This window comes from Gracilinanus agilis, chromosome 2 (assembly GCF_016433145.1).
Source record: "Gracilinanus agilis isolate LMUSP501 chromosome 2, AgileGrace, whole genome shotgun sequence".
Lineage (NCBI taxonomy): Eukaryota > Metazoa > Chordata > Mammalia > Didelphimorphia > Didelphidae > Gracilinanus > Gracilinanus agilis.
The window spans coordinates 78,368,474-78,395,973 of record NC_058131.1 but is presented as its reverse complement, the minus strand read 5'-3'; the positions used below and the strand labels follow the sequence as shown (position 1 = coordinate 78,395,973).

General features: G+C 37.9%; 1 protein-coding gene across 3 annotated transcripts; it reads right to left on the bottom strand.

Annotated features, from left to right (window-relative positions):
• Nucleotides 1-7,428: 7,428 nt before the first annotated feature.
• NUDT7 (nudix hydrolase 7) lies at nt 7,429-25,593 on the bottom strand. 3 transcript variants are annotated; one of them, XM_044660616.1, is made up of 5 exons: nt 25,513-25,593; nt 22,895-23,051; nt 18,073-18,231; nt 7,991-8,062; nt 7,756-7,884 (listed from the first exon to the last, which is right to left on the bottom strand). In XM_044660616.1, exons 1-5 carry the CDS (start codon nt 25,524-25,526, stop codon nt 7,846-7,848), a joined length of 441 nt encoding a protein of 146 aa, XP_044516551.1. In that variant the 5' UTR covers nt 25,527-25,593; the 3' UTR covers nt 7,756-7,845. The 3 variants fall into 3 exon arrangements, with proteins under 3 accessions (XP_044516550.1, XP_044516549.1, XP_044516551.1); XM_044660615.1 differs by having other exon boundaries at nt 7,429-8,062; XM_044660614.1 differs by lacking the exon at nt 25,513-25,593 and adding an exon at nt 23,556-23,791 and having other exon boundaries at nt 7,429-8,062.
• Nucleotides 25,594-27,500: the final 1,907 nt, after the last annotated feature.

Genomic DNA, 27,500 nt, shown 5'->3' with positions numbered 1-27,500 from the left:
TAACATTATTTAGTTATTAATGAGTACAAAAGTAGTGATGCTGATAGCTCTGATAAGCCTAAGAAAAGTCATAAAGTGCCTCAATGTATTTGTATAAGAAATGCTTATTAAATAATCAAGTTCGCTATTATATGTGATTTTCAACTTATACAAAAGGTCTTGGAACATATCAGTCATGTAAAATGGGGTTCTACTGTATATGAAATGAGAGAGTATGCAGAATTTAGAACGGGGAAACTTGGCTACTAAGAAAAGGAAGGAAAAATGGAGTTGGGGCAGCCTGGGGGGAAAAAAGGAAGATTTGGAAGGAGAGGTTGAATGAGAAGGTGGAAGAAAGGAATAAATTCTGAAAGGAATCTATTAGGAAAAGTTGTACAGTGATAGAAAGAGCCATGGACCTGTGAAATTTCGTTTCTGCTAGTTGCCTAATATATGACCCTAACCACTCCTCCCCCTGGGTCTTGGTTTCTTTCTTGGCAAAGCGAACAGGTTAGATAGAATTACATAGAAGAGGCCTTCTAGATGGACTATTCTTTGATTTTTATCAAGTAGCCCTTTATAACCCAAAATGTCATGGTTGTTATAACAAGTCTTAAGATGAAGGGTACTGAGGTACAATAGAAAGAGTCCTGGATGGAGTCTGTAGAACCTGGTGTAAGTTATGGTTCTGCCACTTGTTAACTGAATGACCTTAGGAAAACCCCTTCTCCTCTTGGGACCTGTTTCCTCCTCTGTAAAGATGAAGAATGTTGGACTAGTTGATCTCCAAGGTCCTCTCTAATTCTTGATAAATGGGGTAGTAAATCTTATGACCAGTAACTCAGTGGGCCAAAGGAGGGCTCTCATGAATCAAGAAGAGCTGAGATGTAACATGGTGTGTGAGATGGAGATATAAGAAAAGACTATAGCATATGGCAGGTAGATCCTGAGACAACTTTCTAGAATAGCTGGCTTTACATTACTGTTTCTTTGTTTTGACTATCTCTGATAATGAAATATGGCAGTTGGGGTATAGGGAAAAGAGAATTGGATTTGGAAAAAGGAAAACTGGGTTTAACTCCTGGCTATGATGCTTATTAACTATATGAACATGTGTACTCAGCTTCTCAACTTGTTTTGTCTTCTCTGTGCTATCCATCTTATGGAGACGTGGTAAGGAAAGTCTTATGTTAAGGTTTTAAAATTGTTATATGAATGTGAGCAATTATTAAGTTCTTTCCCCTATCTGGGGTTTTCATCGTCCTCATTTGTAAAATACTTGGATCTCTATCTAAAGTTCTTTGCATTTTTAGTATGTTAAGAGCCTCAAGGGGCACCTAGGCAGCTCAGTGGATAAAATGCCAGCACTGGAATTGGAAGGAATGGGTCCAAATCTGACCTCAGATACTTTTTAGCTGTGCGACTCTAGGGAGGTCATTTAACTCTGTTTGCCTAGCTCTTGCCCTACTGTCAGAGAGTTATTACCTAAAACAGAAAGTAAGAGCTCAAAAAAGAAAACAAATTTTAACATTCTATTCTGAATTGTATAGTGACCTAGCAATTAGAAAGACAGTGTACAAATTAACATTGTAGATAGATTTTTTTGAACCTATTGGCTATTCAGAATATGCTCATTCCATCATGTTTCTCCCATTTCCTATCACTAGTAATAATAATCACCTTTCTGTAGGTGCAACCTGACTCCCAACCAAGCTGAATAGGGACTGGGAAGCAATGTTCAGCATGCTGCCTCAAGAACATGACTGAATTAGGGTGGGGATAGGTGAAAAATACAGATATAACCTTATGTGACTACATGAGGAGCAGAGTTAGTGAGAACTTCGAGAAGACAAACATTCTCCCTACTTGCCTTGTGGTCCCTAGCTCTTTTGAAGCCTGAAAAGATATGTAGAGAGAGACAGACTTTGAAGGATGGACACAGAGGTGAAGCTGGCTTCTCAACATGTCCATGATCTCTAGCTTGCTTCCTTTAAGACTTTCCTTAGGAATTTCCCAAGGTTGTGAAAAAGCTCTCATTCTTGACTCGGAACAAGATCTCATCTTGCTCCCATCTAAAAAGCTCGTTCTCTTTCATGTATTTTCTAGTATATTCTAATCTGTAGAACTTTTCCCATTTGAGTTTTTTTAACATTTAGATAAATGGATTTATTCAGTATTCACTTGTATTTTGTTCTTTTGTGTAAATAGCACTTGATGGAAATAAGTCAAGCGAGCAGGTATAACTTGAGTTATCTTTTCTTTTTAAGGGATAAGAAACCATGGAAACAAGTAGCTCTTTTTTTTTCTCTAAAAAAAAGTCATGTCTCTAGACCTGCAATATAATGGGAGGGAGTTAGGGCAGATAGATATTATTTTAGTCTAGTACTCCCCCTCTCTCTCAAAGGATGATAAAGCAGTCAGCTTCACAGTCCCTTCTGCTTCCCCGGGGAGGGGCAGGCAGGTTTCCAGAGATATTTATCAATACCTCTCTGAGAGCAATTTGGACATTCTTTATAGACATACTTGTCATCTATGGGAAGCACAGATTTTAATAAGGCTTTATAGTTATAAGGACCTTTACATATGTTGATTAGATCCTCACAATATCTTTGGGAAGTAGAAAACATAAAGTACCATCATCCACAGTTTACAGATGAGAAAACTGAAGTTTTTGATGGAGAAATTATTTGGTTAAGGTTACCCAGCTATTAAATTGTGAAGTAAAAGATAGAATCCAGCTCACGCTAAGGTGCTATTTATGATGCTTTAGATTTACCAGTGGTATTTGCATTTGTTACACTCATTAAAAAAAAAAACACAGCCAAACACAAACCCTTATCTTCCCTCTTAGCATCAATACTATGTATTGGTTCTAAGCCAGAAGAATGGTAAAGGCTAGGCAATGGGGGTTAAGTGACTTTCTCAGAGTCACACAGCTAGGAAATGTCCATGGTCAAATTTGAACCCAGAACCTCATTTCCTAGTTTTCTATCCTCCTCCTGGCTTTCTATACACTGAACCACCTCGTTGCCCCCTCTACACTTTTTTCATAAGGGTCTACTACCATGGTCAAAAGATCTACTCTTCAAAGTCTACATTCAAAGATATATGCCAATTTTAAAAAATATATTGTTATTACAAGTTGTGGTTTGGAGAGAAGTTGATCCAATAATAGTATCCCTCTATTATTAAAATCTTTCCAGATTTTCTGAAACATCTTACTTGTCATTTCTTATTTCTTCTAGTAGATAGAATCACTTTTGTTGAAGAAGACAATACACAGACTTTCTCTGTGCTTCCATACTAGAATCAAGGAATGACAGAACTGGAAGGAAACAAAGATCACCTAGTCTAACTCTTTCCTTTTGCAGATCAGGAAACTGAGACCAAGAGAGGAGAAAGGAATTTGCTCAAGGTAACACAGTGAATAAGTGGTAGAGATGGGACTAGAATCTATGCCTTTCTTTTCCCAGGCCATTTTTCCTTACCACTCCAAGCTGACTCTCACCTCTTTTTATGTAAATTAAAAAATTTTTTTTGAACTTAAACATCAGAAAAAGAACATTTTCATATATAGCAGAATAAAAAATAGGGCTGCATATGAAAGCATGGATCTCCATTTCATACTCCTTTAAAATTTATATAATAATTTCTATACATTATGTTCAACATGGTCCTAGTCTCTCCTTTCAGAACTTGCTCCTGTTCTCTTCAGTGTACTATTTTTTAAGACTCTTACCTTCTGTCTTAAAATCAATACTAAATATCTACCCAAACTCAGCAGAGCAGTACAGGCTAAGCATTTACAGTTAAATGACCTGCCCAGGGTCACGCAGCTGAGAAGTGTCTGAGGCCAATTTGAACCCAGGACCTCCTATCTCTCAGTTTGGTTCTCTATCCTCTGAGCTACCTAGCTGCCACTTTCTTCTATGAATTTTTTAAAAAAGTTCCAGTGGTCCTTTTTTTGGCATCAGTATTGCTAACTCTCCCTCTTACTGCAATAAAAATAACTCCTCCATAACTAAATTTAGAAGAGAGGGGGGAAAAAACCCTTGCAATAAATAAGCACCATAAACGAAACAAATCCACACAGTGGTAATGTCCAAAAATGTATGTCTCTTTCTGTCCCTTAAGATCAACATCTATATCTCCTGACAGGAGAATTTTAAAACAGGTCCTAACGAGTCATAGTTGGTTATTGCATTGACCAGAGTTCTTACATCTTCCAAAGTTGTTTTCTTTACAATGTCATCCTTGTAGAAAATATTTTTGAGTATTGCTCACTTCACTCTGCATCAGTTCATACTAAATACAATCCTCTGCAATAATACAATTCTTACAATGCAATAATATTTAATACATTAACATGCTGCTATTTGTTTGGTCACTCCCAATTAATGGGCATCCCTTTAAAATCTCATTTTTTCCCCTTTTAGTCCCTCCCTTCCGAATCAAGGTTTTTTGTGTTTGCTTGTTTTCTTTTTTGGCTTATTTTTATTCCTTCTTTGCTAATATCCTTCCTCAACACTGTTCCCATTACCATTTGTTTCTCTATTGAATTTGATACATTTCTGCACCAAACTGTTAAAGTGTGTGTTCAACCCTTATTTATCCATTTCAGATAAGAGAAGTTCATCTGATGGCTGCTCTCCCTATAGCTTCCTCTTAGTATTTGAATATTCTTTTCATACATTGCAGTAAGATAGCAATTTCTACCCCTTTCTTCATCCTTTCTACACTAATGTATTCCTTTTACTATCCTTTCTCCTTCTAAAGTCCCAAGAATTACTCCATTCCATTGGGTCCTCTTTTTTCCTTAATTAATCCCCTTAATGTCCTTGGAAGACATTAAGGTTTTGAAGAGACACTTGTTTCTCCCTCTACCCCCAGAAGAATGTTAGCACTATATCTTAATACAGTCCCTTGCAATTTCTCAAATAAAAATTTACCTTCCTAGGTATCTTTTGAATATTGTGTTTGCATTTCCAAGTCTCTACTCAATTCTAGTTTGTCTATCAGAATGTCTGAGAATCCTCTCTAACCCATTAAAATCCCATCCCCACCCCATAGGATTTATACTCAGCTTTTCAGAGTAAGTTATTCTTGGTTTTAAAGTCTATATATTTTGCCTTCTGAAATATCGTGTAGCAACATCTCTCATTTTTAGTACAAGCTGCTAATTTTATATGATTCTGATTATAATTCTTTGGTACTTCACTTTTGCTTTCCCCCCTCACTGGATGCTTATCTTTTTTTTTTTTCTCCTTTGATGTGTGAACTGAATTTTGGCTATTAGATTTCTCTGCTGGTTGCATCTGGACAGCTAGTTCTGAAGGCTACATCTGCTGGCCCTTCTCTGCTTAAGCTGAAAGTCTATAAACTAGTTTGTGGGACTTGGCATATCTTTCCAGATGATCTCCTTTTCCCCTTGCTTCCAGGCTTCTGGCTTGACTTTTTGTGCATTTCTAGGGTGAAAGAAAACGCTTGTTGTAGCTTCTTGAATTTCTTTATCCTTATTCAGCCTGTCATGAATTTCAGGTTTTTGCTAGAGCAGGTATAGGGGAACTGGGTAGTCTGCTTGTGTTGAGGTATTTGTCTTGGCCAGAAATCTCTATGTGTATTCCTATAAAACCAGACTTGTGGAATTAAAGCAGGAACTTATAGGGATTCACTGAGGCTTTTTCCTTTCCATAAGAAGCTAACATGGAGAGTCTTTGAGAATTTCTTTGAAGCACCCAGTCTGAGGCCTAAAGGCTGCTTTATAGGATCTATATATTCAGCCCAGCTGCTTCTTTGCATGACTAAAGAAGCTCTCCTCTTGACCGAGGTTACTAGGTGCAATTTGATGTTATTGTCCCTCCTCAGCTCTTGCTTCCATCTCTGAGTTGGGGCTTAATGTATTTGGAAGAAGTCTTTTTTCTAGCTGCTGGAGTAAGAGAAATAGGTTGACATACTGAAAAGAGTTGGAGGCAAAAGACGTGGGGGTTTGAATACTAGCCTTGCTAAACAACTACCTTTCTCAGCTTGACCAAGTTATTTAACTTTTAAAGTTCCTTCTAGTTCTTAATACAATGAACTATAAAGTACCCAATAATGGACATGGTTGCATTTTGAAGATCCTTTTTTAAGAATTACCTTGGACTATATTGTATAGTCACAAGCATTCCCTAGATTATAAAAACTGTAGAAGCATTCTGCCTCTGATCTCTGTTGATAAGAATTTGTCAAAGTTTGACTCAATGATTAGCTATTTTGAAGAGGTACAACCAAAGGAGTCAATCGAATATAGGCTATCAATGTAATATGATAAAAAATGCCTCTATCACAGAATTAGACAGAAGTTTTAACTTTGATGTGTACACAATCTTTCCAAGATAGTACTTATAAAATTACAACTAAGAGTGGAAAGCAAAATTAATTATTTTGGAGGCTTGATTTCTAAATGGGCCGTGTTTTATTTGTTTTATAACTTGTGGGGCCAAATCATGCCATACTGAACATTCAATTACCTAATCAGGAAAGTGTCCAAAGGACAAAGATCAAGATGAGGGAAGAAGACTACATGAGAATAGGCTGAAAGAACTGGTGATTATTCATGTGGAATTCAAAATATTGCATGTGGGCATGAATACTATTATCTTTACATATACCAGGTGTTATCCTGTACAAGATGGAATGGACTTATTTTGCCTGGCCCTAAAAGAGAAAAATAGGACCAAGAGGGATAGCTATAGAAAACTCAGCATATGAAAAAAAGAAACAATAAATGATGGTAGAATATCTCTAGTCAGGAAGACCTAGGTTCTATCATGATGACTATATGAATATAGGCGATTCATTTAAAACTTTTAGTGTCCTAACCAACTATAAGTTATAAAGAGGTTACAGATTTTCACTGGTGAAGAGATCTTCAACAATTGGAATTCCCCACTCTAATGAAATCATATGTAACTCAGTGGATTGAGAGTTAGGCCTAGAGACGAGAGGTCCTAGGTTCAAATCTGGCTTCAGATACTTCCCAGCTGTGTGTCCCTGGGCAAGTCACTTGACCCCCACTGCCCACCCTTACCACTCTTCCACTTAGGAGCCAATACACAGAAGTTAAAGGCTTAAAAAAAAAGAAATCACATATCTACATTCCAAAAGGATAAGTATTATAAAAATTAGAACTGTCTTAGGGTGCATTGCTTTGTAAGGTAGTGAGTTTCCCATTAATATAGATATTTAATTGGAGGATGGATGAACAAATGCTTTTTGAAGACATAGTAAAGTGTATTCGTGCCCTCAGCAGGGACTGGATGACCTCTCAGATCCTTGCCAGCTTTGAGATTCTGATTCTAGTTGCACCAAATCACAATAGACTATAGTAAAACTGATAAGAAACTTAACATCTTATTTTATATTTATTTATATACTTTACAAATATATTAAAATGGAACATCTGTCAGAAAATTAATACTGATTAAAGCAAATTAGTTCAATGCTATAAACAATGTGTCACAGAAATACATTTTTTAGTTTAATAGACATTTATTAAGCCTCCATTTGCAAGGCACTGTGCTTGGCACTGGGAATACAAAGATGAAAAACAACATAATGTGTACTCTCAAGGATCTTACAGTATAATTTAACATAAACATCAAATCTGGTGCCAGGAGGAGGATCCTTTTTCTTCAAGTCAATCTGGTGCATAGACAAGTATCTGGATAGATCTATGTCTATATTATAACTTGCTCTTCATGGCTCTATGTATCTTTAGAAAGTATTGCTCAGAGGATGAAATCAGATCATTGAAGTCATATTCAATGTCAAAGGAAGGTTGCTTTTGAAAAACAATGAGTGCAGTCAGCAATGCAAGTCTTGCTGTCAATCCCCAGATTTGATAGGTTGATTTGTTTTGGGGATCTGTGTAGTCAAAGAAATGAGAAAGACCAAAAACAGGTGAACGAAAGGCATAGTGAGTATGTGGATTGATGAAATATTCCAGAGGCACCAGGAACACCTCACTCACTTCATGTGGATTTGGTTGGGCCTGGAATGAACTGTCTATAAATCCCACAACCGGGGTTATCGTAATACCATTCTGAAAGAGAAGCACAGTCAAAGAAAAATCAGAACAAAAACAATCAATGGGACTTTAAAACTTCTATCAAATCTATTATGTACAGCTGACAAATATGCATGCTCTCTAATGTCAACTGCTGTATGGAAAGTCTTTCTCATTGAACACCTCTATTACCCTCTTCATAATGTCTGCTCCAAACTATTTTCCTCCTCAACTCCCTTTTCCCCAGCATATGAAATGACTACCCATCATGAGGTTTCCCACCTCTACTCTTTGAAATCTCCAAATCTCTCAATGTCTTCATCTATCTTTATCTCCTTTGTTCAATATCAAAGGAAGAAGTAGGCATATTTCTTATTAAAATCTCCCCTCAATTTGTACCACTGATCCCATCATCTTTTTCCATTCTTCCATGACCTTTCTCCATCAGTATTACTGCCTTCCTCAGGAATCACCAATCTCTTCTCTACTGTGACTATGGAGGCAGTTAGCTGGAGCAGTGAAAGAGGCAATAGGCCTGGAATCAGGAAGAAGTGAGTTTAAATCCAGCCTCTTGATATTTATTTAGCTGTGTGACCCTGGCAAGTCATTTTACTTCTGTCTGCCTCAGTTTCCTAGTACCAATCTCATAGCTGTAGTGAAGATCAAATGAGATATTTGTCAAGTACTTAGAACCTGGCACATAGTAGGCATTTATTAAATATTTTGTTCCCTCCCCTCCTCTTACTGGTTGCTTCTATGCTTCCACTCTGCCAACAAAGATGCTAAAACTTCCCTATTCTAAGAAAAATCTTTCTTTGTTCCTGATACCTCATTAAGTTATTGTCCTTCCTCCTCATTATTAAATCACTCTTCAACCCTTTTACAATTTGCCTTCCAGTCTGATGGCTCTAGTGAAATAACTTTCTCTAAGCTTCTCTAAGATCTCCCCATCCTTATCACAAAGTCCAATGAAGTTTTTTGTTTGTTTGTTTTTATCCTGTTCTCATCTTTCTGGGCTTGAGGTCCTTTGTACCACAGTTAACTCATCTCTTTGAGTTTTTTCCCTTGGCTTTTGTAGCACTGCTCTTTCATAGATCTCCTTTTAACTTTCTGGTGACTTTTTTTTTTGTTGTATTCTCTTGACCCATAATCTTGGATATCCTGTAAGGTTTAATCACAGGCCTTTTTTCCTTTTCTCTTCTCTCTGGGTGATACCATGGTTTCAACTATGACATATATGCAGATGACCCCCAAATCTATACCTCCATACCTAACCTCCCCCCAATCTCCAGGCTTCTTCCTCTTTCTCCCTTCATCTGCTATTATTCAGCCTCTATTTCTAACCTAGTTACCACTTATCCCATAAAGGCTTCCCTATTCCAATTCTAAGCCAGAAGTTTTTTTTCTATTCCTTTGGGCTTTTGGAGTATTTTTTTACCTCTTTTTATGCAATATGATGTTTATTTTGTATTATTCTTCTAAATGACTATGTCTCTTACTAAATGGTAGGTCAGAAACTAGGTCTTATTCAGCTTTCTGTCATCCAATACCAAGCAGAGAGTCCTATACAGAATATATTTAACATTGATCAAATCTTTCCTAGCTCTGCTTACCTTTCTGAGCAGTAAAGACAGTGAGAGAGATAGGATCTTCTACTAGGTCTGGCGGACAGCAAGCCTCAAAGAGCTCACAATTGGGTAGAAGAAACAGACACTTACAATAATTATAATGCAAACTAGATTATAGTACATGTTTAAGAGGAAATCAGTTGAGGAGGAAATCACTTTTCCCTATAAACTATAGAAGGCTTCATAGAGGAAATAGCATTTAAACTGGGCCTTGAAAGATGAATAGGATTTTTAATGACAGAAATGACTAGGAAAGGAACCCATTCTAGAAACAGAAAATAGAATAGGGGATCAGAGATTGGAATGTTTTAAATTAATGAATAATCTAATTTAGCTAGATGATAGGTAACATGTCTAGGTAGTATACTGAAATACAATTGGAGATGGAAGCTAGACCTAAAAGGTATAAGGCACTGAATTCTAGGCAAGGTAATATGGATTTATTTTGTAGGTAACAGGCAGACACAAAAGTTTTGACTAGAGGAATAATGACTTGATCAGTTCTATATATAAAGAAGATTGCTTGGATAGCATATGAAAGAGAGATTGGAGAGAAGAGAAACTACAAGACAGAAAGATGACTTAGAGGAGGTGATTACAACAGTACAAGTGAAAGGCAATAAGGACCTGAACAATCATGCTGACAGTATGAGTAGATAGCTAAACAGAAAAATTTCAAAGGTTCCTTTTGATTTTAATATTAAAACAAATAAAATGAAAATCATAAGAATAATCTAATCCTCAAGAAAAACATGACAAATGAGCAGATAAAGTACTTAAGTGTTGTGAATTTGCTAATTGTTCTTTCCTAGCAGGATATTAGCTAGCTTCAAATTTCCAGACTGAACATGAACTATATGGACATACTAGATAATATAAATATTTCCTTTTAGCCAAGATCCTGAAGCCTCGTTTGGGTACCCAGAGTACCAGTGATTGTGTAACTAGACCCTAGCAGGCAGTAATTTTTCAAAACAATTTGTTTGGAACTGTTTTGTCTTCTGACAATCATCCCAAAAGTCGAACAACCTATTGCTATCTTTATTTACACTCCTTCTGTATAAGGACAGAGGCAGTATGGTATTATGGTTAAAAAACAGCAGTTTGGAAATCAGGAGACACAGTTCAAATCCTGGATCAACCTTCTGTGTCATGTGACCTGAGACAAATCCCTTCCCATTTCTGGACTTGTTTCCTTTTGAAGGAGTTGGATTAATTGGGCCCTAGACTTTTTAATTTTAAACTCTCACATTCTATATTCTGTGTTATGTTATTTACCCTCCAACTCTGACACTCTATGAGTATTATGAGACCTTGTAATTTATGAGGATTTTATGGGTTTGAAGACTTATCTATGCAAGAACAACAATGTGAATGTCTGAAATGTTCTAGGAATGGGGCACTTATTTAGTCATTGCTGGAAAAAAAAAGGAATCTCAGAATCAGAGCTATTAAGGTCTTGGTTGGTCACCTAATCCAGTCCTTATCTAAAACATAAGTCTCTTCTATCTCCTTCAGGTATGACCTCATAAACTCAACCTAAAGTCTGTTGTCAATGTGTGTGACCAGTTGGATGACCATAGAGGAAATCCCCTTTCTCTCATTGGGTCTCAGTTCCCTACTGAGATCTTTCTAGTGTGATGGCATTATGACTGTAACATTCCAAATGGATTTGAAGTCAGAGGACCTGGTCCCAAATTTTTATTATGTTACTTATTATCTATGTCATGTTGGACAATCATAGCCTTTCTGGGGCTCAGTTTTCTCATTTGTCAAGTGAGCAAAGGTAGGGAGGTTTGACTAGATGTTCTAGTAGCTCTAAATTCTCTTGTAGCTCTAATTCCTTTGATCCCTAATTATGTCAACTGATCTTCACATAATATTATTTCCACTTCTCTGAGAATTCTGGTCTTCTTCCTCTAAACACATTCCCATTTGTTAATGTGCTTTCTAAAGAATGGTGCTAAGAACTGAATGTTATTCCAAATATGGTCTTAGCAAAACAGCATGAGGCAGAACTACCACCTCCATCACTGTGGGTACCCTGTTTTTCTTAACATGGACTAAAAATAATAGTCTTTGCACCAGGCACATAACAGTACTATCTCATAATATCTTTGGAGGCAACTAAAATGCTCTTAATTTAAATATTAACTAATGGTATACCAGCTCTCCTCTACCAAGTCAAAGAATATGAGAGTTAGAGAGACCTTAAAGATCATTTAATGCAATATGTCACTTTATAGAGGTAAAAATAAGGACCCAGGATTAAATAAATTGCTAGTAAATGGTGGGACTCAAGCCTACCTCTTCTAACTCTGAGGCTGATGAATTTAGGAACTTTATTATATTAACATATGCCAGCCCTTCTTGTCCCTAAATCATCCTATGTTGCCTTACTATCTTGCAAAGGTGACTCCCAACTAGAAAGAACTGGCCATCGAAGGATAGTGGATACTAATGAAGAATATCTATGGAGCAGTTGTGTTCTGTAATGACTAAACGAATAACCACATCAGTAAATTCAAGAATCATTTATAGAATCATTTAGTATATGGAGGACCTTACATCTACTGCTACTAAATTTTATTTTGTTGATATCAGTTTAGTGTTCCAAATTGTCATAATTTTAAATCTTAATTCTTTCATTTTTCCCTTCTAGCTTTGTGTTGTCTTAAAATACGAGCATGTCTTGCAAAAAGACGTGAGGACAAAACTATTGGTTCTGGTCCATAATTTTTTCCCCAAAGGGATGTAAAGATTTTGCCAGGAACAAAAAAACTAGAAGGATACAAAAAGCAACAAGTGGGGTTACTACTCTAGATTTAATTATGATTAATGAAATGAGAAAATGAGAAATGATTAAAAGAAACAGAATGATTTGGAAGAAAGGGACTTTGATATATTGAAAATCTGTAACAAAGGAAGGGAATACTAAGCATGGTGTCATAAGAAAGCTCTAACAATATTGAGAGATGCAGTCTCAGAAAAGCCCAGCCCTTACAAGAATATGAATTCCTTCCACTTGGTTGAATCCTTTGTGGATGATAATACTGCTTTGATTAGAGAAGCATCAGAACTACGGTCAGTGATTATGAAAACTAGTATCACTCCATAGTTCAGCACTGGGATTTTGGACAGCGCCAAGCAACAGGCAACCAAGAAGCTAGCATTTCAGCTTTGCTTTAGGAATATTTAATGAGGAGCAAAGCCAATTACTAGGGCTTACAGATTTAACCACAAGTTGAATTTTATCTTGTTAGCCTATTTTGTGCCTTTTGGTGGAAAAAATCCAGGTGAACCTTCATAGGTGAAAGGGTGCTATTGCATTGTGTTAGTGTAGAGGATTTTCTGATATGGGTGTGCCTTTACTGAAAAACAAAGAAATATGTGTTTCTCTGAAGCTCTCTAGGGCTCTAATGACTTGAACATTAGGACTGTTTTCCTAGTATAACATGCCCATTGCTTTGCCTCAGTACTGTAAGAATATGATCCCAGAGTTAACAATGGAGGATTTGTGGAAAGATATGAACAATATAGAAATATGGATCAGAATAGAGTATGCTTAGGTGGATTTGGAATTACTTAAATGGGGGGGTGAGGGTGGACCTAGAATGAAAGCTTCTTAGGAACAGTCACTAATGGTTCAATGTTAACGTGGAAGAAGGTTTCAAATACCCCAGGTATCTGTGTTTGTCCCAGTATCATTTAGTAATTTTATCACTGACTTGGATAAGGATATAAATGTTAATTTTCAGATGACCCAAACCCTGAAGCAAAAGGTAGCATGCTGAAAAATATATTCAGGATTAAGAGAGCTTTTTCCAGGGTAAAAATTTCGAAGAAAGGGACAATGGGCCAAATCTAAGACTATGAAGTTTAATAGGAACAAATATTAAGCTTAACACTAGTTCAAAAAATCAATATCATAACTCTAAGATAATGGAAGCAAAGCTACATAATAATTTATCTGAAGTCTTGAGAGTTCTGGTAGAGTACAAGATTATGAGTTAATAGTGTGATACAGCAGCCAAAAAGCTAATGTGACCTTAGGCTGCATCGAGAGTCATATGTCCAAGAATAAAGAGGTGATAATTTAATTGGATTTTGCCCTGGTCTGGCCCCTTCTGGAATATTATCTTCAATTCTCAACACCATATTTTTAGAAACTGATAAACTAGAGAGAGTTCAGAGCAGAGCAACCATGATAGTTAAGTCTTGAATATATGCCAATTTAGATTAAAAATGGGATTTAGGAGGAAAATAATAGCTATCTTTAAGAGTTTGCCATTTAAATAGATTTACTATTTGGCTCCAGAGAGCAGAACAAGGAACAATGTAATAATAGTAAATTTAGGCCTCACAAAAGGAAAAATGTCCCAACAATTAAAGCAATCCAAAAGTGAAATGAATGCTTCAGGTGTAGTGAGTTCCTCCTCAAATGAGGTTATTTCAGCATTGATTGGACGAGCACTAATCCAATATATTTTATTGAGAATCTGAATCTTGTTTAAGTATATATAGATTGCAGTAAGTGGCTTCTGAGGTCCTTTCAAACTCTGAGATTTTGTGATGACATAAAAAATAAAAAAGAATGAGAATTTGTCCCAGAAATTATTCATACCAATGATATTATAGATTTCATTTACATTTTCATGTACAGATCAGTAAACCTAATGATTCCTACTAAAAGCCTAAAATAGATTAACGGATAATTTGTGAGTACACAGAAAAAATGATCAATAAGAGGGAAACAGAAGTCAACAGATGAGCCATACTAGATTAATCTCTTATTTCCTTTTTAGACAAGGTCTAGCAGATAAGAGGAATTTTATAGGTTTTACATCTTGATTTCTATAATCCAATTGGTAAAACTTCTCTTGATAGCTTCAAAGACAAGATAGATGGAGTGATAGATGACCACTGGATGGATACACATCTGTGTGAATAACTACTCAATGTTGACAAATGAACGAATTAATGTTACCATCAAACAAATTCACTGATAATCTGCTATAGGCCTCTGTCCTTGTGGACCTATCCCGTTTCCCAATTTTTATCAACTACGAAAATACAAGGACAAATAATAGTTCACATGAAAAAAATCTAAGAGTTTTGTGGACTATAAAGTCAACAATGTGACTGGACAGGAAAACAATTAATGCAATCTTGGGCTTCATTATTAGAAGTAAGTAGTGTCTGAAAATAAGGTAGTTGATATTCAGCCTTGAAAGGACTATTCAGTTCTGGCTACCAAAAAGGTAATAAAAAGGTATTAAAAAGGTCATTAACAACTGAATTTTGTTCACAGAAGAATAGCTATGGTGATAAAGGGTGTCATATTATCAGTGAAAGATCTAGAGATGTAAACATCTCTAGTTAGAGAAAGGATTTATGATAGATATCTTCAAATCCATAAAGGACTCTCAACTGAAGATAAATTTGGTTTAATCTAGGATATAACAGAGGTTTGAACTTTCAGATTTTGGCTCATTCTAAGAAAAAACATTCAAACAACTGTTGCCTTTGAACTTCTAAAAAGAGAATATGTGGGCTGCCTATTGAGGCAGTACATTTTCATTTGAATGAACATAAGGATATCTCAATCCTTAGAGCCATCTAACATGGAAGGGGGTGCCTCTCTAGAGGTACTGGGTTCTCCTTTGTTGGAGGTCTTTGAACAGAGCCTAGATAAGTGATGGTGAACCTTTTTAGGGGGAGATGATGTGAGAAACGTCCTCAGGCACCCACGGAGAAATAAAGGGGAGTAGCCTGGCCATGTGTCCCTCTGACTTTATAGTAACTAATTCTGTGCTGGGGTGACCGCATGCATGCCCACAGAGAGGGCTCTGAGTGTCCCCTCTGGCATGCGTGCCATAGGCTTGCCACCACAGGCCTAGATGATCATTGGATGGCAAGTTATGTTATGGAAGCATTTTTTTGTATTTGAGTTGGACTAGATAATTGCTGCTCAAATCACCTTTCATGCTCAAATCTTGTGTTATGTTCAAGAAGTAACTGGATAACTACCTGTGAAGAATTTTATAGAGGGAATCCCTTATTCAATCAGAGGGTAGACTAAACAATTCCTAAAGTCTTCTACAAATCTAAAGTTCTTTGAACCATACCTTTGATCATCTGAAAATAATTTCTGTTTGTAGCACAGAATGTTACTTTGGGGACAGTTGGGTAGTGCAGTGGATTGAGAGCCAGGCCTAGAGACAGGAGGTCTTAGGTTCAAATCTGGCCTCAGACGCTTCCTAGCTGTGTGACCCTGGACAAGTCACTTAACCCCCATTGCCTAGTGCTTACCACTCATCTGGCTTGGAACCAGTACACAGTATTGATTCGAAAATGAGGGTTAAAAAAAAAGAAATGTTACTTTGTTGCATGTAAATGCCAACTTATTGAATATGGAGCCAAAGGACAGGGTTCACCCATTTTTGAAATTTATATAGAACCTGTGCAACCTTGCGCAAGTCACTTAACTTCCTTGGCCTCAGTTTCTTTATCTATAAAATGAGCACTGAGATGTTGGTACTAGACAGAGTCTAAAATCTCAAACGGTTGTAGATCTATATTTCTATGATTGCTCAGAGGTCCAGGGATCCACAAGTTCAATAAAAATATTTTTAAAAACCATATTGAATCAAACATTTAAATTAATAGGAAAGCTATTTTGTTGTTAGGAAATAGGAATATAGGATTATTTTTTAAAGTTTTCATAGCATCTATATACATTCATATATTTCCAGCTTCTCTGATCTAAAAAGCTATAACTTAAAGCTAACTTTCTATTGAGATTAAATATTAAAGGTGCTTAATGATTGTAAAAAGAAAACATTTGTGTTTTCTTGCTTTCTACTCCCAAAGCCATAATACAAATTGTTTTACTCGCATCTTGACTTCTTTCAATTTAAGCTGTTAGACTAGATGTCTGCTAAAATTCTTTTAACTCTAAGGTTCTCTAATTATGAGAGCTGGAAGAGAACTTCAAAATCATCTTATTTAATTGTCTCATTTTACAGAAGAAGAAACTTGAATGTCATTGCTGAGTGGTACTTAAAACACAGATGAGACAAAGTTGAGCAGGTGTTTCATACCTGAGATGCAAGACAGAACCCCAAATGATCCTGACAAGTTACAATGCTGCACTGACTCTAAGGTGAAGATATTGATATGGATAACAACAGACTGTATATGGGTTCAAAAATCCAACTTAACAAATAAAAGATGTGGGGGCTGCTGGGTGGCTCAGTGGATTGAGAGCCAGGCCTAGAGACGGGAGGTCCTCGGTTCAAATCTGGCCTCAGATGCTTCCTAGCTGTGTAGCCCTGGGCAAGTCATTTCACCTTCATTGCCTAGCCTTTAGTGCTCTTCTGCCTTAGAACCAATACATAGCATTGATTCCAAGATAGAAGGTAAGGGTCTTTAAAGAAAAACATAAGTAAAAGATGGGTAAATGTAGCTACACACATTTGTTTGAGAAAGATCTAGGGATTTTAGTAGACTGCAAGCTCAATGTGAATAAAAAATGTTACATGGAAGTCAAAAAAAATACTAAAGAGGTGTCAGGTTACATAATGAGAGGTAGATGCTAAGATGAAAAAAGATAAGTCTCACAGTGCTCTACTGGAAGAAGGGAGAAGGGAAGATGCATTTATGTAGCATTTCCTTGTGCCAGAAACTATGCTAATAGGTCAGTTAGCCTTTCCTTGAAGATTTTCAACAAGAAAGAAACTTAAGAATTCCAGAGGCAACTTATTCCAATTCTAATTGTTAGGGAGATTTCTCTTTTTATCAAGCCCAAATCTCCTTCTCTAGAAATCTGACCCATTGTTCTTACATCTGCCCTTTAGGGTCAAAGAGAACAAGTGTAAAAGTTTTTTTTTTTATAACTTTAAGTACTTACATGCAATGAAAGAGTAACCTCTAAGTCTTCTCCCTCTAGTCCAAGCATAACTAGATCCTTCAACTTACCTTCATAGGAATAGAGAGCCTTTAGACCCCTCACCATCCTGGTCATCTTCCTCTAGATCAGTGATTCCCAAAGTGGATGCTACCGCCCCCTGGTGGGTGCTGCAGCGATCCAGGGGAGTAGTGATGGCCACAGGTATATTTATCTTTCCTATTAATTGCTATTAAAATTTAAAAAAAATTAATTTCCAGGGGGCTAAGTAATATTTTTTCTGGAAAGGGGGCGGTAGGCCAAAAAAGTTTGGGAACCACTTCTCCAGATGTACTCTAGTTTGTCAGTATCCTTATAAAATCATTATGCTCAGAGCTTAACTAATATTCTAATAACTAATAATAGGATAGAGATAATAGGCTATAACCGCTCTCATTCTGGATGATATTCTTTTCAGGGAGGAGGCAGCACAAGATAAAGTTGGGAAAACACAAAATTCTAGCCCATACCTTGTTTATAAAAGGCACAAGACGACAAATGACTTCTACTTGGTGTGGCTGAAGTCCAACTTCCTCCTGAGCTTCCCGGAGAGCTGTGGTTATTTCATCTAGGTCTCCTGGCTCACTCTTTCCCCCTGGGAAGCACACTTCCCCTGGTGAGGTACGTAACTAAATATTAAATGAAAATTAGTAGATTATGTAGCTATCAATAGATTATGTAGTTAGTCATATGGCAGAAATTAAATAGGAATTTTTGTCTTTTGTGCCTCAAGTCCTCCATTATAAGCTGAATGACAAATTGTGTATTGGTCAGTGGACCAGATACCTAAATGTGGAAAATTTCATCCCCAGGACAATGGGCACCAAACTCTTGAATACTTTTAGACAATATTTATAAAGCGTGAATGTGAGTTAATCAGTTTGGATTTGATTAAGTAGAAAGCAGAAAGCCACTGAAGGTCTTTGGTCAGCAGTGACATCATTAGGTCTATGCATGACAAAGATTATTATTTTTAAAGTTTTTATACATTTTCTTTTTATATCGTGTTTATTTCTGCATATCCCATCTCCAGTGAGCTTTCCCTTGTAATAAAGTTGTAGTTTTTTTAATTTTATTTTTATTTTTAAATTTTTTCCCATGGTTACATGGTTCTTCTTGTCTCCCTCTCCTCTTCCAGCCCCCCATCCAGAGTTGACAAGCAATTTCATTAGATTATACATATATTATTATTCAAATCCTATTTGCATATTATTCATTTTTATAATAGAGTAATCTTTTAAAACCAAAACCCCAAATCACATAGTCATATAAACAAATGATAAATCACATGTTTTCTTTTGGATTTCTACTCCCACAGTTCTTTCTCCAGATGTGGACAACATCCTTTCTTGTAAGTCCCTCAGTGTTGTCCCAGACCACTGCATTGCTTTTAATAGCAGAGTCAATCACATTTGATCATCCCACAATGTTTCAGTTACTATATATAATGTTCTCCTGGTTCTATTTATATCACTCTGCATCAGTTCATGTAGATATTTCTAGTTCTCATAGAAATCAAGCAGTTCAGCATTCTTTATAGCACAATTGCATTCCATCATCATCATATACCATGAGTTGTGGTTTTTAAAAAAAAAAAAGTCGGCAAAACCAAGTGATAAAAATAACTAAGTCTTATAGCCCATGCATTGTTAGAGCTCTGGCTCTAGAGTCAGCCAAGAAAAAGTGACATCCCCATTCTTCAATAAAGTCTGGATGCTCCCTCTTACTTCTAGGACCTACTTGGCTTTTTTTTTTCAAACCCTTACCTTCTGTCTCAGAATTGATACTAAGTTCTGCAAACCTAAACTCATCTTTTCCTTATAATAGTTCCAAGGCAGAAGAGCAGTAAGGGCTAGACAACTGGGGTTAAGTGACTTGCCTAAGGTCACACAGCTAGGAAGTGTCTGCATCAAGATTTGAACCCAGATCCCCTTTCTTCTGGCCTGGCTCTTTATCCACTGAGCTACCTAGCTGCCCCTTCATAACTTGACCCCTTCCTATTTTTCCAATGTTCTTACACTTTATTCCTCTTCACATACTCTCACATCCAGTGACACTGGCCACCTTGCGGCTCCTCATGTAAGGCACCCCATCTTCAGTCATTTTTATTGGCTGCCTCACATGCCAAGGCCTCTTAACCTCCTTGTCTCCCACCTCCTAAGCTAGCTTCTTTTATGTCTCAGCTAAAAATCCCACCTTCACCAGAAGCAAGCCCTGGTTGCCTTTAATGTTAATGTCTTCTCTCTGAGAAGTTCTCCTGCACACATCTTGTTTGTACAGTTGTCTGAATGTTGCCTCTCCTGAGGACAAGGTCTGTTTTTGTTTGTCTTTGTATCCGGGTGCTCCACACAGTGCCTGGCCCAGAGTAGGCACTTAATGCTGGTACACTTAACTTGCCTTCAAATATCTGAAGGGTTACCACACAAAGGAGGAGAGCATTATTGTTCTGTTTGGCCCCAAATGGTAAAACTTGTACTGATAAGTAGAAGTAAGAGGAAAGCACATTCCAGATTGAGACAAAGAATAACTTCCAAATAATGAGAAGTGTTTCTAAAGCCAATATCTGAAATGAGATCTGATCAAGTTCTCCCTGGATCCAAATCCAAATGGCTACCCATTAACATGGCTATTCCACTGAAGACAACTCTTCAATTTGAATCAAGTCATTAATGAATAATATTTGGGTTTGGACATTCCAAATGGTATTGAATCCACCTATCTGAACTATTATCTAGTTCTGTGATGATGAACCTATGGCGTGAGTGCCAAAAATTGCATGCAGAGCCCTCTCTGTGGACACACCTGCTGCCACCCCCCAGAGTGTGTTGCTAGAAAGCCAGAGGGGCTGGAGAGGAGCTGTTCCCCTCCCCCTCTCACCTGCCCCTCTGCCCAGTAGCCAATAGGAGTGCTTCTTCCCTCCCTCCCCTGTCTGGGGTAAAGTCTTTGGGGGGGGGAGAGGAGGGGGGATTCACATGCAACATGAGAGCGCAGCACACAGCAGCCTGTTGAGTCTGTGGCAAAGGTGATTCCCATGGTGGGGTGGGAGATGAGCTAGGTTTGAGGGGAGCATAGCTCACAGTGTGGCACATAGCTGGAAGGGAGCAAAGTGTTAGGGACACTCTCCTTCCCCTTTCCACACGTGCCTCTCATCACCTATCCCTCTGTTCAGCAGGCCAATGGGAGCACTTCCTCCCTCCCCCTGGGGTAGGGTGGGAAAGGGGAAAGATGAGGGGTGGGTGGGGTGTGACACTGGATCTCTAGGGGGAAGGCCTGGCACTCAATCTCTAAAAGGTTTGCCAGCACTGATCTAGATCATATTTCCCCATCTTGTTCATAAAAATTTTGTTAATGTTTTGCTAACATATAAATAAATTATATCTATAGCAGATCTGTTAGGCTAGGGACAAAAATCCCAAGAGACCAAAACCTCCCCCACCCCAAATGAAGTTAACCTAATAGGACCTGTTCTGGAAGCCATCCTGGCTGCTCTTAGTGATCATTTATCTTCTTTGAAGAATTTAGAAACTATCCCTTTATTACATTTAGAACTTTGCCAGGAATCAGTCAAGCCCATAAGCCTATAGTTTGCAAATTCTTCTCTCTTCCTTTTTGTAATTATAAGATTTTTAATTATCTTCCCTGTTTGAATGAGATCTCTTAACTACTTCAAATTAACCTTAATCCAGGCAAAATCTAATATTAAAGCCTACTAAAACTATAACAAAAGACAAAAACTGATTTTTTTCAAAAGTTATACCAACAATATTAGGATAGTAGAAGTGAAAGGGACCTTAGTTACTACCTAGAATGATCTCTTCAGTAAGCATTTAGTAGTACCCCCAATAGAATGCAAGCTACTCATGGGCAGAAATAGGTTCCTTTTTCGCTTTTGTTATCTTTAACACCTAGTACAGTGTCTGATATGAAGGAGGGACTTAATAAATGCTTATTGACTGAATGACCTGTTAAGTCAAAGCCCTACAAGAAGAGGAAATCTTATCCCCAATACACCTCAGATCCTTGAGCCTCAGTGTCTATAAAATAAAGAGTTTAGACCAGATAATATCTATGGTTCCTTTTAGCCCTAAAACCTGTCATTCATCTTCTACTTTGTGGAATTCCAATGACTCATCCTAGAAAACTCATAAAATATGAGGTAGCCTATTTTATGTTTTTTTTGATAACTATAATCACAAAAAAAGTTCTTTATTTTGGGACCAATGTGGGAAATTCCATCTAACAACTGTGGTTCTATCTATTGGGGTCCAGGAAAACTAATCTAATGTCACTTTCATAAAACAATTCTTCAGCTACCTCAAAGGCAAAAATCTAGTCCTGCTTAAATCTTTTCTTCCCAGGCTAACCACCTTCAGTTCCCTAAATCAATTGCCCATATGTCTTGGTCTCTAAGTCCCCTGATAAAGTTGGTACCAGTCCAAAAGTCATTCCAGTTTGTGAATGTATTCCATGTGGTACCACTAGGGTAAAGGATAGTGGGCCTATCACCTCATAAGTAAGCTGGTATACCATGCAATGAAAATAGAGGCAGAATTACATGAAGTGCTAGCTTATTTGGGTATTTGTATTTCTGGACATATGCTAGATGTATGGCTATATAAGATTCTCTCTTAATTCATTCAATGAATATAAAATTAATAAGTGTTTTACTCCAGATTGCCCTGTTTTAAATCATCCCATAAAGAGTCAATATAAAGCAGTGTAAAAGGCAATGGATCTAGAATTAGAAAACCTAGGTGGAATTTTGGCTGTTATATTTATGTTACCTTAAGTAAGTCAAGTGTTCTCAAATTTCCTCTTCTGTAAAAAGAAAGATCTGGTTTCAATGATTTCTTCCTACATCCTATATGCATTGAACTTTGACCAAGAAAATCAATCCAAGCCCTGTCTTCAGCAACACAACCTTGGACAAATCACCTAGCCTCCCGAGGCCTCTAAACTATCAATCTGATTGTTCACACCTTGCTCTGTGTAAAGAATACATCAGAAATACTAAACTAATGCTAAATGTATACCCACATAAAGTTAATTGGGGGCCAAGGCACATGGAGTGAACGTTAATTAAAGCAGCAGTAGCAGCACAACGTAGTAGGAGGAACCCTGGGCCTTATGGTTTTGTCATAACTCCTTGAGTTTTCTCCTCTAATATGGGCATAATAACATTTGTACTACTTAACCTCACAAAGTTATGAAAAAAGTGCTTTCTAAACTTAATAGAAATTGTTATTGTTAGTTTTTTTCAGATCACTCTGACTGAAAGAATGCTTCACCTACCTTCTTTGATCGAACTGTGAAGAGCAGATATAGCTTTCCTTCCTTAAACAACAAAGGTAGTAGGACAGAGGATTTAGTTGACAACCACTGGGAAAACTTGGTTCCAACATCATGTTTTTTTAAGCGGGCTTTAGCAGTCTCTTTGGTCAAATTTTCACTAAAATAAAAACAAACTCATGAATTTTAACACAGGAATTCTCTTAAAAAGCTCTAGTTTGAGGCAAATCACTTTCCCTCTCTAGTCTCAGCTACTTTATCTATAGAATCTAAGGATCTAAAACATTTAATCCAGTTCTCTTCCAACACTGATATTTTATGCTGTAAGCTCCCTTAAATGCATACAGAAATGAAAGCAGTAATCATTAAGTACCAGTATGGGTTTAAGAACAGGCCATACAAGACTAACCTCCTTTTTTAAATTTATTTATTTTAGATTAAGGTTACTGGTTAGATCAGGGGAATGCTACAGATAATAATAAGGCATTGAATAGTCTCTCCTAATCTATTTGTGAATAAAATTAGATGTGGTTGGATTAGATGACCCATGGAACCATCTAATCCATCCATCTGAGGATATCTTTCAGCCAATATTCTAAATCTAAGGTACTTCCCAAATCTACTCTTCTATGTTCTAAGGTTCCTTCTAAGTCATATATCCTACATTTTTAAGGTCCTTTCCAACTCTGACATTCCATAATCTAAGAAATCATCCATGTGTAGTTTTTTTTTTTTTCCTAAACCCTAATCTTAGTATCAAGACAGAAGGTTGGCAAAGGCTAGGCAATTGGGATTAAATGATTTGCTCAGGGTCACCCAGCTAGGAAGTGCCCGAGGCCAAATTTGAAACCAGGTCCTCTCAAGTTCAGACCTGAAGCTCTATCTACTGGTCTACCTAGCTGCCTCACATATATGGCTTTTTTAATGTTTTAAAGGCATTTCTAGTTATAAGATTCTAATTCTTGCTCAGGAATGTTTTTAGAAATTCAATAGCTAAAGAGATTAAAACCCATCTTTACGAATAAAATTAGCCAAGCGAAAGAGCTCTTGGGCAGAAAAGTTGAACACTGAGCTTGCAATATTTCCCTACTGTAGTAGAACCAGGTTAAACCATAATTGGGAAACATCTAATAAAGAGAAATGCAATAAAACATAGAAAATATTAATGTGTGGTTTTTTAAATCAAAACATGGCTCTCGGGGATTATTTGCCTTTTTTAATTGACTTAGACAACATTGTAGGTAAGTGCTAGGGTCCCACCTTCAGCCCTTGCCTCAGTTTTAATTTTCATCTTTGTTGTTGTGGTAGCTGTCCTCATCTCTGGTACATGTGTCTTCCATATCCCCTATTTGACTATAAATTCTTTTAGCTGAGATTTCTTTAGCACCATATAGCATTTGGCCTGACACTAGGCATTCAAACCTAAAAATGATTATATTAAGAGCTGGGCAGGACTTTGGAACTAAGATTGGCAGAATTAGAAGGGAACTCTGTACTCCCTTAAACAGGTATATAAACAACAATTTATAGAGAGAGAGTACCAAGACCACTAAAAGAGAGAAGTATAGCTGAAAGGGGAAGATTTTAACCTTTTTTGTGTGCCCTCTGGTTGAAAAGATCAGGGGAAGTTTAGTTTGCTGAAGCCCCTGGAATCCCTTCTCAGAACAGTGTGGAGTCATGAAGACCAGTTTAAATGCAGGCTCAGACACTACCCATGTGACTCTGGGTAAATCCCTTAATTTCTGTCTGCTTCAGTTTCCATATCCATAAAATGGAGTAGTAATAGTACCTCCCTCAAAAAAGGTTGTTTTGAGGAGCAAATGAGATATTTGTAAAACACTGTGCTAAGCACAGACACATAGCAGGCACCCTATAAATGCTTTCATTGTTATTCAGCCTGTTACCTCATTTGTAAAATAGGGATAATACTAGCACGTACTATTCCAGGGTTGTTGTCAGCTGAATGAGAGAAAAATTCTAAAGTGCTTAGCACAGTGCCTGGCATATAGTAGATGCAAAATAAATACAAATTATTATTTATCAGCCTCTGTTTCCCTACATGTAAATAAAGGATAACAGCAGCATCCATGGGGGGGGGGGAGTTGTCGGGATCGAATGAGATAACACATGTGAAGCACTCTGTAAACCTCTAGGCATTATATAAATGGTAGCTAGTATTATAAAATATAGAGGAATATAAATATAAAGGAAATATAAAATATAAATATAAAGGAAAAATATAAAGGAAACCAAATGAACACAGGTGTAAAAAATATTAAAACTTAGAAACACTAAGTTCACGGACTCCGGTTATCTGGCCCCAAAGGCCTTAGAAATGACCCAGAGTTTGGGTAGGAGCCCCGGGGTTCCTTGCCGGCTAGAGCCGAGGCAGGTTCTGTCAAGTGGGATGAATTTCTAGCTAGAGCGGGCGGCGGCGGGGCTGGAAATCAGGAGAACCCGAGCTTTATTCTCGGACTCCTCCTCGGCACCCCTAGCGCGTCAGGGGCTGCGGCCATCCCTGCGCTTCCGCGAGCTCTCACAAGACCCAGCAGTTGCTTTAGGTGCCCCCGAGGTGGGACCTAGACCCAGTAAGGGCTTCACCCTCCCAGATTCGGCCTCACCAGCGCCGCTCCATGGGCTCCAACGACCCGTAGCCGGGCTCCGAGCTCCGTCAGATACACATGCGCAGAGATGTGCCCTTCGGCCCCTCTCCTGGCAGGGCGAGGCTACCGCCTCCCTGAGATAGCAAGTGGGCATGCGCAGAGGGCAGGCGTGAGGCAGGGCATGCGCAGAGGACTCAGCGCTAGTCAAAGAAAGTGAACCTCAGTGTTTTACTCTCCTGGCTGCCTCTATTTTCCGGTCCCCACAGTCTCTTCCTGGTGAAAAGCCACGTCTCTAAGGACTTGGGGACCCAGGGTTGAATAAAGAGTGGAGGAACTAATTGGAACACGTCACTCCATTGGCCCCACCCCTGGCTCCGCCCCACCCCCTCCCACCATTGGTCTTCTCAGGTGGATCGCACTTTGCCCTCATTTTCTCATTGACTTTGAGAGTTTGAGATTATTTTCTAGACTCCGCATAACTAAGGCCGGGGAGCAGAGGGCAAAACCCGCAGGAAGGCTGGTGGTTTATAACTCCCTCCCCAATCTAACTCCCTTCTCCACTTTCTTGGTGTAAGCCAAACTGGCCTTTTCCTACGGTATGGTATGCCAGGCAATGTGAAAGAAGGTGAGGGTGTAAGTGTAAAGAATAAAACAATCCTTGCATCTCATGAGCTTTCCCTGACAACTTTATAGTTTTTGTATATAGGTAGATAGACGTGTGTCCCTTATTGTCTTTTTACCTCTAACGATAGTTCTCCAGAGGCAATATTCCTTAATTTTAAATTAATTTATTGACAGGTCAAAGCATCTTAATCTGATCAATTGTCTCTAACATCCAAAAAGAAAAGGCTCTCACCCTTCCAGCATAGGTCTCTTACATGTCTGGTTGGTATGTAGCCAGGATATGGACTTAGAGACTGCAACTCCTTTATTATTGCATCACAAGAGGAATATGTCCTTGTTGGGATGCAGAAGATACCGGTATATTCTGCCACATAGCTGGACCACTTTATTTTAAGTGAGTTCTACATGGTTGCTTAATTTTTCAACTCAGCCTGGGTTCACTATGGCTGGCCAACTCTGCCCTTAATCCTTTTATCTTTAACAAAGACAAAAAATCCCAACATGTTTTCAATGGGGGAATGCTGGAAGTCCGAAGTTTTGACTTTAGTGGGGACTAAGGGGAAATTATTTCACAAAAATATCATAAAACAATATTAATTTTCCACAAACATCTCCCTGTGCTTTCCCTTACAAAACCAGTTTTCATCTTCATTGTGACCTCCAAAACTTGATTCTTTCCCAAGGCATCTCCCATGCACTAGCTATTCTCTCTCCCTATCTTGACTGCATTGAACCAATTCAACTCTACACTGTCCTCCTCTCTTAAATCCCTAGCTCTGTTATCAGGTCACCGATTATGCCTAGCCAAGACTCAGCCTTTGGATCACTTCTACCATTCATCATCTTTGTAGACATCTTTGATTGAAGGTGAAGAAAATACACACAACTGTTCTAGCTGGGTCCAACTTTTTGTTACACAACTTGAACTGGACCTTCACTTCTGCTAGGCAATCCTAGGCAATGCTTTACTTATCAATTCACTTCACTCTCCATAGTAGCTCTTCCAAACTTTTATATCTTTCCTCAAACCTCCCATGGTTCCTCTTTTCCTCAATCTCTCAGCTGAGAACCTTGCCTCATATTTTACAGAAAAAAATTGAGGCCATTTGTATGAATTCCTACTTACCCCCTTTTATTCATCTCTCATTACTCAGATGCCTTTTTTGACTTTCTTCTCCTGTTTCATATGAAGTATCCTGTTCAAGTGATCCCATTCCATCCCATTTCCTCTAATGGATTGCTTCCTATGCTATCCCCACTCTTTCATTTACTTTCAATCTCTCCCTCTCTCCTGGCTCCTCTCCTCCCTACAAATATGCCCATGTCTTCCCTATCCTGAAAAAAACCTCTCACTTGATGCTTCTTTCTCTGCTAACTATTGA

Bases quoted from the DNA above. Each gene is read 5' to 3' on its own strand.
- NUDT7 (XM_044660614.1), bottom strand. From the start codon at position 23,608: ATGGATGATTTCTTAGATTATGGAATGTCAGAGTTGGAAAGGACCTTA. The intron at 18,232-22,894 runs GTAGGTGAAGCA...TTTAATATTTAG, and splicing joins TCACAGTTCGATCAAAGAAG to TTACGTACCTCACCAGGGGA. The intron at 8,063-18,072 runs GTATGGGCTAGA...CTTCTCTTTCAG, and splicing joins TTGTGCCTTTTATAAACAAG to AATGGTATTACGATAACCCC.